General features: G+C 43.1%; 2 protein-coding genes across 8 annotated transcripts in view; one reads left to right on the top strand and one right to left on the bottom strand.

Moving 5' to 3' along the window:
* Window positions 1–3,781, bottom strand: part of ccdc159 (coiled-coil domain containing 159) — a 31,912-nt gene extending 28,131 nt beyond the window's left edge. For 2 of the 5 annotated variants that reach the window (XM_003216825.3, XM_008103775.2), the window contains exon 1: window positions 3,642–3,780. In XM_003216825.3, coding sequence (XP_003216873.3) covers window positions 3,642–3,677 — 36 coding nt within the window. In that variant the 5' untranslated portion in view covers window positions 3,678–3,780. Of the gene's footprint in view, window positions 1–3,641 lie in introns of all 5 variants that reach the window. The other 3 variants (XM_016991148.2, XM_008103776.2, XM_008103778.2) reach the window with 3 other exon arrangements.
* Window positions 3,748–14,989, top strand: tmem205 (transmembrane protein 205). 3 transcript variants are annotated; one of them, XM_062971446.1, is made up of 4 exons: window positions 3,748–3,872; window positions 8,480–8,597; window positions 9,181–9,344; window positions 12,638–14,989. In XM_062971446.1, exons 2-4 carry the CDS (start codon window positions 8,498–8,500, stop codon window positions 12,935–12,937), a joined length of 564 nt encoding a protein of 187 aa, XP_062827516.1. In that variant the 5' UTR covers window positions 3,748–3,872; window positions 8,480–8,497; the 3' UTR covers window positions 12,938–14,989. The 3 variants fall into 3 exon arrangements, with proteins under 3 accessions (XP_062827516.1, XP_016846638.2, XP_003216825.3); XM_016991149.2 differs by lacking the exon at window positions 3,748–3,872 and adding an exon at window positions 6,467–6,490; XM_003216777.4 differs by lacking the exon at window positions 3,748–3,872 and adding an exon at window positions 6,541–6,615.

The following is a 14,989-nucleotide window of genomic DNA, read 5'->3' as shown; positions in this document are numbered from 1 at the left end:
GTCTATAGGTAAAGGTTTTCCCCTGACATTAAGTCTAGTCGTGTCTGACTCAGTGGGTTGGTGCTCATCTCCATTTCTAAGCTGAAGAGTCAGTGTTGTCAGCAGACACCTCCAAGGTCATGTGGCCGGTAGGCTTGCTCAAATAATTCGATTTCCCCGTTACCCGTTATTAATTCGTTATTTTCGTTTGTTTTGAAGCAATATACGGCCTTGATTGTCCACACGTCTGGATATCGCGGTTTCGAATCGCGAGAGGCCGTTTTTTCTTATTTCGTCGTTTTTTGTCGTTAGGAAAAAAAAGCTTTTGCAAATCACCCAAACTCCCACCATTCAGGCCCTTTCCTTTTGCCCCTCAGCAAAAGGGGCGTCACGGGCTCAGCCAATGGGAGGGGGCGAGGGGGAAGGAGGCCGAGGAGGAGGAGGAAGACGGAGGGGGGAAATGGCCGCCGCCGCCGCCTCGCCTCAGCTCAGGCCTGGTGTCTCTCTGTGAGGCGGGAAGGCGGCGGATGGAGCTGGGAATGGAGAGACCGAGAGAGACAGAGAGGGGCCCGGCGGTGAGGAGGAAGAGGCCCGGGATGTGAGGGGGTGTGGGCCAGGCCCGTCCTCGGCTGCTCCCGGGGAGGGAGGGAGGACTACGACTCCCAGGGGCCCAGATTCGCACCCTCCCTCCCCCCAATACAGGTCTCCATACCACGCTACATGAACTTGAATGGATACTGTGGTTGTGTTGTCGAAAGCTTTCATGGCCGGGATCACACTGTTGTGGTATGTATTCCGGGCTCTATGGCCATGTGCCAGAAGCATTCTCTCCTGACGTTTCACCCACATCTGTGGCAGACATACTCAGAGGTTTTGACGTCTGTGCGAAGCTAGGCAAGTGGGGTTTATATATCTGTGGAAGGTCCAGGGTGGGAGAAAGAACTCTTGTCTGTGGGAGGCAAGTGTGAATGTTGCAATTGGTCACCTTGATTAGCATTGAATAGCCTTGCAGCTTCAAAGCCTGGCTGCTTCCTACCTGGGGGAATCCTTTGTTGGGAGGTATTAGCTGGCCCTGATTGTTTCCTGTCTGGAATTCCCATTTTCTGGGTGTTGTTCTTTTACTGTCCTGATTTTAGCTTTTCTGTAGCTAAAAATGCATATAAAATTGATTCTATAGGGAGGATAAATGATTGGATTTCAACTCCTACAGCTTGGCTTTCTCTGCCAATAATGGTACCATACCAAACTAAACCTCCCAAGATTCTGTAGCAGTGAGCCATCTAGGATATTGTAAGGGATTTATTATTATTATTATTATTATTATTATTATTATTATTATTATTAGACCTTGCTCCCAGGAAGGTGCCTTCGCTGTGGCTCCCAACTTATCTATCTATCTACCTTTCCACATATTCTCCACATTGTGTGTATGTGTATGTATATTATATATACATGAGCCCCGATGGCGAAGTGTGTTAAAGCACTGAGCTGCTGAACTTGCAGACCGAAAGGTCCCAGGTTCAAATCCCGGGAGCAGAGTGAGTGCCCGCTGTTAGCTCCAGCTTCTGCCAACCTAGCAGCTTGAAAACATGCCAATGTGAGTAGATCAATAGGTACCGCTCTGGCGGGAAGGTAATGGCACTCCATGTAGTCATGCCGGCCACATGACCTTGGAGGTGTCTATGGACAACACTGGCTCTTGGGCTTAGAAATGGAGATGAGCACCAACCCCCAGAGTCAGACATGACTGAACTTAACGTCAAGGGATACCTTTACCTTTACCTATATACACACACACACAAACACACACACACATATGCAGGGACTATATATATATATACACAGTATATATCACACACACACCAATTTAACAAAGTTTCAGCCACAAAAACAAAGTTTCTGAAGTAGAACAATGACTTTCACAGTAAAGACAACCCAATTTAACAGGAAATAAGACTTTCAAACCAGGAACAGATTTCTGCAATTATTAAAAAATGGTTTATTATAAAAGCTATGAAAATTCGCCAAAAATCAGAGGATAAGGGAAACGTTCCAAATTTTGGTGAGCTATCAGTGTTAAATGTGTTCTACCACTGTACCAAGTTTGAAGAAGATCACTCAAAAAATGAGGGTGGGAGAGTCCTGTAAAGTCCTCTCCCTCTGTGCTGTTTTTGGGAATTGCGCATGCGCGTCCGCCATTAACGAATTAATTTTGAAGATAACGAATTTTCGTTAATTTCGAATTTTTTGGGGGGCAAAATTCGGAAATACCTTCAGAAACGAAACGCTGCCCCCCTCTAGTTTTGAAACGAGTTTAGAATCAAATTTTTCGTGGATCGATCAAGCCTAGTGGCCGGCATGACTGCATGGAATGCTGTTACCTTCCCGCCAGAGCTATTGATCTACTCACATTGGCATGTTTTCGAACTGCTAGGTTGGCAGAAGCTGGAGCAACAGTGGGTGCTTACTCCGCTCCCAGGATTTGAACCTGGGAACTTTCGGTCTGCAAGTTCAGCAGCTCAGCGCTTTAACACACTTCGCCACCGGGGCTCCTGATAGGTTTACAGTATGTCGGTTAAAATTTGTTTTTATTAAATATTGTATTGTTTATTTCATTTACTAATATTGTGCTATGGTAATAATATAATATATTGTGTATACATATAATATTGATAATAATATTATAATGTAATACAATATAATATTTATTTATTACAGTATTTCTATCTCGCCCTTCTCACCCAATAGGGGACTCAGGGCGGCTAATAATAATAATACAATATTATGATGTTGTATAATATAATAATATTAATTATATATTATATATTAAATGTAATATTACTAATAATATTACGGTATAGTATAGTACAATATAGTAATATATAATGCTAATATTGCGCTATGCTAATAATATAATATACTAGCTGTGCCCGGCCACGCGTTGCTGTAGCGAAGTCTGGTGGTATGGGAAATAAAGTATCTTATATTATCTGCTTAGAACTGGATTATATGAGGCCCCTTCTACGCAGCTGTATGAAATGCACACTGAAGTGGATTATATGGCAGTGTGGAGTCAAGATAATCCAGTTCAAAGCAGATAATATAAGATTATAAATGGGTTATATAGCTGTGTGGAAGGGCCTTGAGTCTGCACTGCCACATAATCCAGTTAAAATCAGATAATCTGTATTTTATAGGCAGTGGGGAAGAGGCCTAAGTGAGGCCTAACTGTGTCTGTCCCCTGGGCTGAGTGCGTTGCTAGGAGACCAAGTGGGCAGAGATTAGCCCTCTAACTGGCAGCCTCTCTGAGTCCCCTTCGGGATGAGAGAGGGTGGGGGGTATAAATGTAGCAAATAAACTAATTAATAGTTGTTGTTGTGGGGTGTTTTTTGCACTACAAATAAGACATGTGCAGTGTGCATAGGAATTTGTTCGTATTTTTTTTCCAAATGATAATTCGGCCCCTCAACAATTTGAGGGACCATGAACCGGCCCTCTACTTAAAAGGTTTGAGGGCACTATGTAGTGCCATTTGTAAGCCGCCTTGAGTGCCCCCAGGGGTTGAGAAAGGCGGGATATAAATATGGTAAATGAATAAAATAAATAAATCTGGAATGGTTTTGGGGTTTTTCCCTCTCTGTTGACTTTCCCCGCCGCCCTACCTTTAGGGCCAAGAGCCTGTCTTCCAGCGCCTCCATCCTCAGGGCGCTGCAGAGAGATATCCATGAAGACACGCCCCCGCTGTGAAAACAAAAGGGCGTGGCCTCGTGTCGCCACGCCTCCTTTCATGACGCTCCGCCTTAGGACACGCCCCCTCCTCCAGCCTCCTTCCAGCTCGGGGGGCGGGGCTGCGTCACTGCACGAGCCTGGAGCCGCTGGGAAGGCAGGAAGAGGTGCGTGACCGTGTTCATTGTGTTTGCTTTGCTGGGCAGTTTGACACCCCCTTAATTGCCATGACTCAATGCTATGGAATCCTGGGATTTGTAGTTTGGTGAGGCACCACCAGTTTTTGTCAAGGAAGACTTTAGACCAGTGGTTTCTACCCTTTGGGCCTCCAGGTGTTTTGGACTTCAACTCCCACAATTCCTAACAGCCGGTAGGCTGTTAGGAATTGTGGGAGTTGAAGTCCAAAACACCTGGAGGCCCAAAGTTTGCCTCATGCCTGGTGTAGATGCACCTTAGGGGCTCCTTTGAATGGGGTAAAGGCTGAACTTGCATAAGCTGTTGAGCTGGGAACGAGCCAAGGGTTGGGAAAGGAATGGCTGGATTCCCAGACTGTCTCCAAACAGAGGGAATGGGGTCTGGAGGAGGAGAGCAGCATCTCCAGGAAGACTGACTTTCCCAGGCTTTTGTGGGCTACACGCCCACATTTACTGTTGCGTGTGACTCACATCCATTTCCATGGGATTTAATACTATTGTATCTATGGAACACTTTGGGTTGTGAAATCTGCTTCAAGTCTCCTCTCTAGTGGAGATTTATCTTCATTGCCCCCAGAATAGGAAGTCATGCCGGAGGATAATAGGAGCCCTACATTAAGCTGGCCTTCAGATGTAGAATCATAGAGTTGGATGAGACCACATGGGCCCCTGCCATGCAGAGAAACTACAATCAAAACACCCCCAACAGATGACCATGTAGTTTGATTGTAACTCCCAGCCATTGGCCTACACTGCTAGACTGTACTTAACCCAATCCTGAGAAAGACTGAGGCCTGCCACTTGTGGCACACTCTTATGTATCTTGGAAAGGTGTCAAAGTGTTAATTATTTATTTATATTTATTTATTACATCATTTTTACCCCGCCCTTCTCACCCCTCAGGGGACTCAGGGCGGCTTACAACATAAACATATACAGTAGAGTCTCACTTATCCAACATAAACGGGCCGGCAGAATGTTGGATAAGCGAATATGTTGGATAATAAGGAGAGATTAAGAAAAAGCCTATTAAACATCAAAATAGGTTATGATTTTACAAATTAAGCACCAAAACATCATGCTATACAACAAATTTGACAGAAAAAGTAGTTCATTACGCATTAATGCTATGTTGTAATTACTGTATTTACGAACTTAGCACCAAAATATCATGATATATTGAAAACATTGACTACAAAAATGCGTTGGATAATCCAGAACGTTGAATAAGTGAGACTATACTGTACATCAAAACAATTTATATCACATTTAAAAATCCATCTAAATTAAAAACGTACGTTAAAATTGAAAGCTTACATTAAAAAACCTACATAGTTATACATATAAATATACATTCAGGCACTACACTATGTAACAAAATTTGCCAAAAATTCTGTTCCAGTATTGTTGAAGGCTTTCATGGCCAGAATCACTGGGTTGCTGTGAGTTTTCCGGGCTGTATGGCCATGTTCCAGAAGCATACCCTCCTGACATTTTGCCCACATCTATGGCATGCATCCTCAGAGGTTGTGACGTCTGTTGAAAGTTAGGCAAGTGGGGTTTATATATCTGTGGAAGGTCTAGGGTAGGAGAAAGAACTCTTTGTCTGTTTGAAGCAAGTGTGAATGTCGCAATTAATCAACAAGAACACAGACAATTTCAACTGAAAGGAGGAAACTATGAAAATTAACAAACTCTGACTACCAGTATTTAAAAATTCTAAAATCAAGGCAGTAAATAAAGAACAACACTCAGAAAATGGGAATTCTAGACATGATACAATCAGGGCCAGCTAATACCTCCCAACAAAGGATGCTCCAGGCAGGAAGTAGCCAGGCCTTGAAGCTGCAGGGCTTTTCAGTGCTAATCAAGCTGATTAATTGCAACATTCACACTTCACCCACATCTATTGCAGGCATCCTCAGAGATTATGAGGTCTGTTGGAAACTAGGCAAGTGGAGTTTGTCCGGAAAACTCACAGCAACCCAGTGATTCCAGCCATGAAAGCCTTCGACAAAGTTTTTGCAGTTTAATAAACTTTTTCCATGTTTTTATGATAGAATCCATTAGGAAATGACATTTATAACCCAGGAACAAAAAATCATGTTACATAGTGTCATTTGACTTGTCATTTCATTGCCAGGGATGAGAAGGGGCATGTAAAAGGCAAGTTCTATGTAAGTGGAAAACTCCATTTTCTGATGCTCCTCGTGCAGCAAAATTCTAGTTGCGATCAAATTCAAACTAGTCCTGTTGCTGTTTTATTATCATTCTCTTGGTAAACACACCTAATGAGATCAGCTTGCACTGGACTCCTGCCTGCCTATCCCCACTTTATCTTCTTCTGCCAGCTGCTTTGTGTGTGTGTGTGTGTGTGTGTGTGTGTCAGGAGCGACGTGAGAAACTTCAAGTCACTTCTGGAGTGAGAGAATTGGCCGTCTGCAAGGACATTGCCCAGGGGACACCGGGATGTTTTGATGTTTTTACCATCCTTATGGGAGGCTTCTCTCATGCCCCCGCATGGAGCTGGAGCTAATAGAGGGAGCTCATTCACACTCTCCCTGTGTAGGATTTGAACCAGCAACCTTCAGGTCAGCAACCCAACCTTCAAGATGTCAGTCCTGTAGGCACAAGGGTTTAACCCACTGCGCCACTGGGGACTCCCTGCCAGCTGCTGATGTGGACTATCTGGAAGAGGCAACACAGACGTTCTCCAGTACTTTTTCTGATGTTTACAATTTGAATACTATTAAAATACCTATTTATTTTGCTTTGGGGCACGGAGGAAGAAGAGGATGGCAATGATACCATGATGGTATCAAAAGCCATGGGCTTCATCAAAATGAGTATAGTGTCTAGATCAAGGGAAATCATGGTGACCTTTTATTCTGCTTTGGTCAGACCTCACCTGGAATAACACTGTGTCTAATTCTGGACACCACAATTGGCTCTGGCTGATTCCCTTCTTCCTCCCTGTTTTCCAATCATGCCTGAAATATGTGTGCTTTCCTTGCTCTGAATTCCTTTTTTAAGCTGCTGGAATGTCTTGTCATTTCTCACCCTGTCACTGACCACGCTTCTGGGAACAGCCAGAGGCCTATCATTATGAACCGTATGGACAAAGTCCATATGTTTTCTATACTGCACTCAACCTGTCATAGCCTGAACCTTCTTGGTCATCCAGTCTAGAATTATAGGAGTTAGAAGAGACCACATGGGCTATCTAGTCCAACCTTATTTATTTATTTATTTACAATATTTCTATCCCACCCCCTTCTACCCCAAAGGGGACTCAAGGCGGCTTTACATAAAGACAGCCATTCAATGCCTTAACCACAATACAGAATTAAAATGAACATGTAAAATGAAAGAATAACAATATACTTTAAAACAGTTAAAACAATAGAAAACCATACAATCATAACTGATCACATAATCCACAAGCATAAACCGGGCCGTTCCTATAGTTATAACATCTCGTTCCATATTTGTTTATTGCACAAGTTCTCCAAAGGCTTGGTCACAGAGCCACGTTTTTACTTTCTTGCGGAAGATCAGGAGGGAAGAAAAGCACAATCAAAGCACTCCTGACAGATGGCCATCCAGTCTGTTTAAAATCTCCAAGGAAGCCGCTTCCACCAGACTTCAAGGCAGAGAGTTCCACTGCTTTTTTTTTTTTCCATGTCAGGAGCAACCGGAGTTGCTTCTGGAGTGAGAGAATTGGCTGTCTGCAAGGATGTTGCCCAGGGGACGCCCGGATGTTTTGATGTTTTACCATCCTTGTGGGAGGCTTCTCTCATGTCCCCGCATGAAGCTGGAGCTGACAGAAGGAGCTCATCCGTGCTCTCCCCGGGTGGGATTCGAACCTGGCAGCCTTCAGGTCAGCAACCCAACCTTCAAGTCACAAGGCTTTTATCCCCTAGGCCACCGGAGGCTCCTAGTTCCACTGCTGAACAGCTCTCACAGCCAGGAAGTTCTTCCTAAAGTTCAAGTGGAATCTCCTTTCCTGTCATTTGAACCCATTGCTCCATTGAGTCCTAGTCTCTAGGGCAGCAGAAAACAAGCCTGCTCCCTCTTCCTTATGACACCCTCTCACATATTTATACATTGGGATCATGTCTCCCCTCAACCTTTTCTTCTGTAGGCTAAACAGACCAGTTCTTTAAGGCGCTCCTCATAGAGATTCATGATCCCCAGACCTTTGATCATTTTAGTTGCTCTCCTCTGGACACCTTCCAGCTTGTCAATATCCTTCTTCAATTGTGGTGTCCAGAATTGGACAGAGTGGTATTCCAGATGAGGTCTGACCAAAGCAGGATAAAAGGGCACCATGACTTCCCTTGATCTATTCTAGATACTATACTCATTTTGATGAAACCCCAAATCCTAGGACAGACGAATTGAATCAGAGGAATTTGCATGAGTGTTGATTTGCCATGCAACAGCTGATTCAGTGGATCTGCTGTGGTTAGGATTACCAATAGGATCCAAGACTTAATCAGTGTGTGAAAGCTATTTTGTAGGTTCTCTCTGGGGTGCTTCTTTCTTTTTACTTCTTGTCTCCCTCTGCCCACTTCCAGGTCTCTCTTACTACAAAGATGGTCACTGAAGGCGAGCCAAGCGTCCTTATCAAGCTCCTCCAGCTTTTTGTCCTCTCCACAGCCTGGGGGATGCAGATATGGGTGACCTTTATTGCCGGTGAGGAGGCTTACTCACATTTCTAGCTAGTTCTAACCCAAAGGATTTCTTTAATAGGGATGATGGGAATTGGGGTGAGTGGGTCTTTCTCTAAGGCATGTTGTGAGCCCTCCTCTGCTTTCTGTAATGTTAGAAAAAACATGTGTCCCCCTCCCCCATGTTGTTTGACTGCAACTCTAGGACCGCCTAATAATGCTGTTTGAAACTGAATTATATGGTCAGTGTAGGCTCAAATAATGCACTACAACCAGCATGACTGCTTGTACTGGCTGAAGCTGATTGTGTTTGTAGTCAAGCAACATCTGGAAATCCACACATTTCCCATTCCTGCTCTAATGTATCCAAGCCTATTTTCCTAGTGTTACTGCTATTACAGCACAGTTTGGTAAATTACTTTATGGACTAAAATTCCCAGAACCACTACCAATTGCCTACCAATTCCATAGAGTTCTATATATAACCCCTGAATCAGTAATCCAAACTACCGAGGGCTGGACCAATGTTATGAAATCCTACTTCCCTTGCATGACATAAGGAATAAAAACCAGCCAACCTAATGTAATTGCATCCTTCTCTCTCCCAGGGTTTGTCCTTTTCCAAGGGGTAAGTCGGCATACCTTTGGCCTGGTACAAAGTAAGCTGTTTCCTTTCTATTTCTACACCATGCTTGGCTGCACTTTTGTGAACCTTTCTCTCTTTGCAATTTACCACCCACGGGAGCTTCTGGATGCCAGGGAAACAATCCAGGTAAGAACCATCTAAAGACAGAAATGACTAAACACCTCAGGAGGGTATTTACCAGAGCCCGTTTTGAGCAGCTGGATACGATGGTCAAACACGGAAGGTTTAATCAAGTTCCATACAACGAACGATTTTGTATTTGTGGAGCATCAGAGGTGGAGGATATCGCACATGTTTTGTTCAGCTGTGAATTGTATAAGAAAGAGAGACACCAATGCCTCGGACCATACATTATTCACAAAACACACTGGGATCCACATATTAAAATTTCATTTTTGTTGGCCGGCCAGAATCCTAAAATAACACACAAAACAGCCCTTTTCCTATTCAAAGCCACACAACTGAGAATTGCATATCTGGAATCAATTGGGGTAAACTGTGCAGGTGATGCAGATATTTGACCTGAACGGGGTCTTGTTAACAGCTTGTTTATTTTAACTTCTTTTTTTTACCGCGGGTTGTATGTTGTATGTTGTATGTATGTCTATGTGTTAAATGTTTTGATACGGCCGATGGGCTAATCAATAAAACGTGGTAACTAACTATTCAGGTAAGAACCAGTATGCAAGCAAAAAGTGCTCATTTACACAGGTATCCTGAGAGTTTGTGGAGTTTATCACAACAGAAGAGTTGAGATCACCAACCTATCTGTCATGGGAAGATGTGAGCTCCCAGACCATTAGCCCATCTTTATAAGCTCACTCGATCTTTTCTGCATTCCCAGCTAGGGAATCCTTAGTAGGGCATTACGTCCCTTCCTTTCTGTAGCCCCATCAGCTCCCCTTTCCCCAGATAAACCCAAAAGAAGGATCATAAAGAAATGGACTTCCCAACAATTCTGTAAAGCAATAAACCATTGTGTATAATCAAACATTTTTGCATAATACATGTATCCTAGAAAGATATTTAGCATACTAATCAATTTTATTTTTTTCATCATTTCCACTTTATCTCTCTGCGTGTTGTTCCAGCTTTAAACTGGTTAAATGGCCCTCAGTTGTTTTTCAGCTGGTTCAATTCAGTGCAAACTTCACTTGGTTAAAAGCTAGTTGTGTGTGTGTGTGTAAACATGCATACATACATACACCAGTGTAGGTACAAACAAGAGGGCAAAGATCGTCATATAGATTTTGATAGTTCACATTTACAGGAGGCTTTTGAGCTGTGGTGAACTTTTCAAATAAATAAACAAGAATCACTCATACACCAAAGTGCTCCTGGGACCTAAGATTGCTGGAATTCTTGTTGACAGAGGAGCAGAGTAGTTGGGAAAAACAAGAAGATGGCCATGTTCCAGAAGCATTCTCTCCTGACGTTATGCCCACATTTATGGCAGGCATCGTCAGAGGTGTGAGAGATCACATCTCTGAGGATGCCTGCCATAGATGAGGGTGAGAATGCTTCTGGAACATGGCCATACAGCCCAGAAAACTCACAGCAACCCAGTGATTTTAGCCATGAAAGCCTCTGACAACACCTTAAGAAGAATTTGTCGTTTTCAAGTACGAGTAAATGAGAAGCTGTTGTGAGAAGAGGGAGTAGAACAGGAAGAAAGTTTCTCAGACTGCAGAAGGCAGTAAAGGTTCAATTGATATAATTAATATCTTCCTTTCTATTACTTTAATCTGGATTAATCAAGAAACAGCATAAAAACTTCAAACAGGAAGTGTCAGTATAAGTGGGTCATGGAATCTCATTGGCAGCACAGCATATACTTATAAGACCCTTGTAATCGCAGAATCGTTACCTGTGGTTCTAGTTATTCATACCCAGGGAAAATGGTCTTGCTAGGAATTTACTAGCATTTACTAGGAATTTGCTCCATCATGATTCCGTGGTATGCTTTACCTGAAAGCTACCATAGCATCGCACTGGATGACCTAGCAAATTCCTAGGGAGAATACCACCATATGAATCTTTAGATGAGTCATTCTCAACCTGTGGGTCCCCAGATATTTTGGCCTTCAATTCCCAGAAACCCTAACAGCTGGTAAACTGGCTGGGATTTCTGGGAGTTGTAGGCCAAAACACCTGGGGACCCATAGGTTGAGAACCAGTGCTTTGGGTCTTCCAAATACACCTCTGTGGCAGTGGTTTTCGACTTGTGAGGACTTGTCTGGGGACCCAAAGGTTGAGAAGCAATGCCTATGGTGTGGTAAATCAGGTAATTTAATGACATCTGGCTGAACACATACTCTGCAGATACGGGGGGGGGGGGTGTCACTATATTGGCCATCTTGTTTGGTCATCGTTTTTGTGTTTTGCTGTACGCACACTGTTTGTAGTTGTAGTAGTACAGGGGAGTCAGTAGTACAGGGGACCCCGAGGGGACTCAGAACGGATTACAACATACACAAATAGGAAAACATTCAGTGCCTTTAATTCAGAGGAATAACAATGACACACAAATACACAGAACAAAGGTAAAGGCTTTCCTTTCATCTCCGGCTTTCTGGAAGAAGTGCTCATGGGGAGGTGCTCTTATTTCATTTTCCAAGTCAAGGAGCCTGGTGTTCGTAGACACTTCCTGGTCGTGTTGCCAGTATGGCTGCAGGAGTGCCTTATTACCACTGAAGCAGTACCTGTTGATCTACTCACATTGGCATATTTTCGAACTGCTAGGTTGACAAGAGCTAGGGCTAACCGCCAGAGCTTATCCCGATCCGCAACCTCAAACTGCCAACCTTTAGGTCAGCAGATTCAACAATTCAATAGTTTAACCAACCTGAGTGGTTCACTCAGGTAAAAAGGAAAAAAATCATTGGCGAGTTTTCACTTTCAGGGGGTTCTGCATCCCATTCTGCATCCAAATGTGGAGGGTTGACTGTATAATAACACTAGGTAACACAAATTTTCTTCCTGGGTTATAAATGTCATTTCCCAATCGGTTTGGCATAAAAACACAAAAAAGTTTATTAAACTGCAAAAACTTTGTTTTTACAAGACATCCTACAGCCCATTTTGCTATAGTATTTCAATGAATATCTCATCGAGTCTCAACCAATTCAACATAGTTTGTGGCAGCCACAAAAACAAAGTTTCTGGACTATAACAACTTTCAAAGTAAGTGCTGCACAATTAAACAGGAAATAACACTTTCAAACCAGGAACATATTTTTTTCCAAATATTTGTTGCAATGTGTAATCTATGGAACTGGGCAGGCAAAACATCTTACATCTCAAGTTAGGAATTTTGTCCTCTCTTGCTCTTGCATGTCTCTCACAAGGGACAGCAGCATTGCAGAGTCCTCCATTTGTAGCCTAGCAATTGTCCTGACATCTTCTTGATTCCTTTATAGATCGTGCTTTTTTTTGCTTGCCTCATCTTGACCTTGGCAAATGCCTCCTGGTTCTCCCACGTCACCACCAAGACCATGTTCAAGATGCAGGAGATTGAAAAGGAGCATGGACTCGGGGCAGAAGTGGGGCTGTCGGGCAAGGAGGATTACCAGCGCCTGAAGGAGAAGGATGCCAAGTATCGGAGCCTCCGCCAGAAGTTCTTCAAGTTCCACGGCTTGTCCTCTCTTTGCAACCTGGCCTGTGTTATCTGCACAGGGGTGAATTTGGCATTCATTGCTCTGCACCTGGACAGCCTGTAGGTGGCGCCATGTCCCTCTATTTCCATTTTTTGGCTCTTACTGCAAGATCTAGTTTTTCTAATGCACAAAATCAGATCTTTCTCCAGAAGCACTGACTGAAGCTTACATTCTGGTTGACACTGCTAAGCTTATAAGAGTGATGAGTTGGAATGGTCAAAAATCAATACCTTTGGGTGACTGGTTGTGGGAGCAATGTCCCATTTATGAAACAGATATATTTTGTTTCCTTACTAGAAGAGAATATTGGATCGTTTGTGTGCCAGCAAGAGATTTTGAACATAGATCTTTTTTTGCCCAGACTTCATAAATCCCATTTTTATTTCTTAAACTCAGTATGGCTGGCAGATACTTTAAACTATTAGAAAATATGGTGACACTTCTAAATAGAGACAACTAATATGGTATCCTATACTTGTTTTAATCCTCGGAGTCCATCAACTGAAAAGATTTTGCAGTGCTTCTGATACATGCCTGGATTTCAGATGTTCAGCGTGAAGAAAGTCTAGAGAGGTTCAGAATGGACCATTAGCCATAAATTTACCCCTAAAGGCTGTATACACTTGAAAATGAGACATAGCAGATACTCATGTGCCTACTTGTGCTTTTAGAGCATGGTTCTCAACCTATGGGTCCCCAGATATTTTGGCTTTCAACTCCCAGAAATCCTAACAGCTGATAAACTGGCTGGGATTTTTGGAAGTTGTAGGCCAAAACACTTGGGGACCCACAGGTTGAGAATCACTGTTTTAGAGGATTGTAGTAAAGGGTAAAGGACCACAGCCATCTTTGACTACTACTCTCTCCAGATTAAATGAAAACATTCCCAGTAAATAGTCTAGACCAGACATGGGCCAACTTGGGCCCTCCAGGTGTTTTGGACTTCAACTCCCACAATTCCCAACAGCCAGTAGGCTGAAGTCCAAAACTCCTGGAGGGCCCAAGTTGGCCCATGTCTGGTCTAGACTATGCTAAATTTAAAAAAAATTATTCCAGCTGCCAGAATTATGCTGTTCTTCATGTTTTCCATAATTGACAAGAAGTACTGAAAACCACTAAAGCCTTTTGTAATATGCAAGCTAATTCCGTTCAACTCAATGGGATGCCTGAGTAGCTGCATACAGATTGCAGTGTTTGTGACACTTTGGGTTTCTTAATATCTTGTGTTATCTCTAATTGTATGCCTATTAATGCATAGATTTTTTTAGAAAAACCTATATCAGGTGCAGTTTAAGCCCAAGCACCCCTTTTGGCAAAATAGCCAGGAATATGTTACTGTGGTTGCATCTACCCTGTAATAGGAATGCAGTTTGGTATCACTAACTGCCATGGCTCAAAGCTATGGAAACATGGGAGTTGTAATTTTACAGGGTCTTCAGCCTTCTCTGACAAAGAATGCTGGGGCCTCACCAAACTACAAATCCCATGATTCATTAGCATTGAACCTTGGCAATGGCCAAACAGCATCACTTCTTCGGTATAAATGCACTCTGTGTCATCAATCCAACAATGGAGCCCCCAGTGGTGCAATGGGTTAAACCCTTGTTCCGGTAGGACTGCTGATTGAGAGGTCAGTGGTTTGAATCCGGGGAGAATGGGTGAGCTCCCTCTGTCAGCTCCAGCTTACCATGCAGGGACATGAGAGAAGCTCCCAAAAACAATAGTAAAACACCAAACATCTGGGCATCCCCTGGGTAATGTCCTTGCAGAGAGCCAATTCTCTCACACCAGAAGCGACTTGCAGTTTCTCAAGTCGCTCCTGACACACAAAAATTCAATCCAGCATTGTCATTCTTTCTGCTGCTGTTTTACACCTTTGAGGTTTGGACCCTCATTTCATTTTCTGGACTCGGACTGAGAGTAACTTTCTTATTTTGTAGAATAACATGATGGGAGGAAAATCACACTCGAATCCTTCTGGATTACAAAATCAAGTATCACCCCATAGTTGCTGCTTACTTCGGCTGCTTTTCTCTTTTCCTGTCTAGTGTGGCTTTCTCTTTTATTCTGTAACATGTATATATAAATTCTCTTGTTTAATAATGATACATTACA

This window comes from Anolis carolinensis, chromosome 2 (assembly GCF_035594765.1).
Source record: "Anolis carolinensis isolate JA03-04 chromosome 2, rAnoCar3.1.pri, whole genome shotgun sequence".
NCBI classification, from domain to species: Eukaryota; Metazoa; Chordata; class Lepidosauria; order Squamata; family Dactyloidae; genus Anolis; species Anolis carolinensis.
Note: the sequence above shows the minus strand (reverse complement) of the source record. Positions and strands in the feature narration are given on the sequence as shown.

What these genes read in the sequence shown, in the direction of transcription:
- tmem205 (XM_003216777.4), top strand. Translation starts at nt 6,577, where the DNA reads ATGTGGACTATCTGGAAGAGGCAACACAGACGTTCTCCA. An exon ending in ATGGGTGACCTTTATTGCCG is followed by an intron (nt 8,598 to 9,180) that starts GTGAGGAGGCTT and finishes TCTCTCTCCCAG; the next exon opens with GGTTTGTCCTTTTCCAAGGG. An exon ending in ATGCCAGGGAAACAATCCAG is followed by an intron (nt 9,345 to 12,637) that starts GTAAGAACCATC and finishes ATTCCTTTATAG; the next exon opens with ATCGTGCTTTTTTTTGCTTG.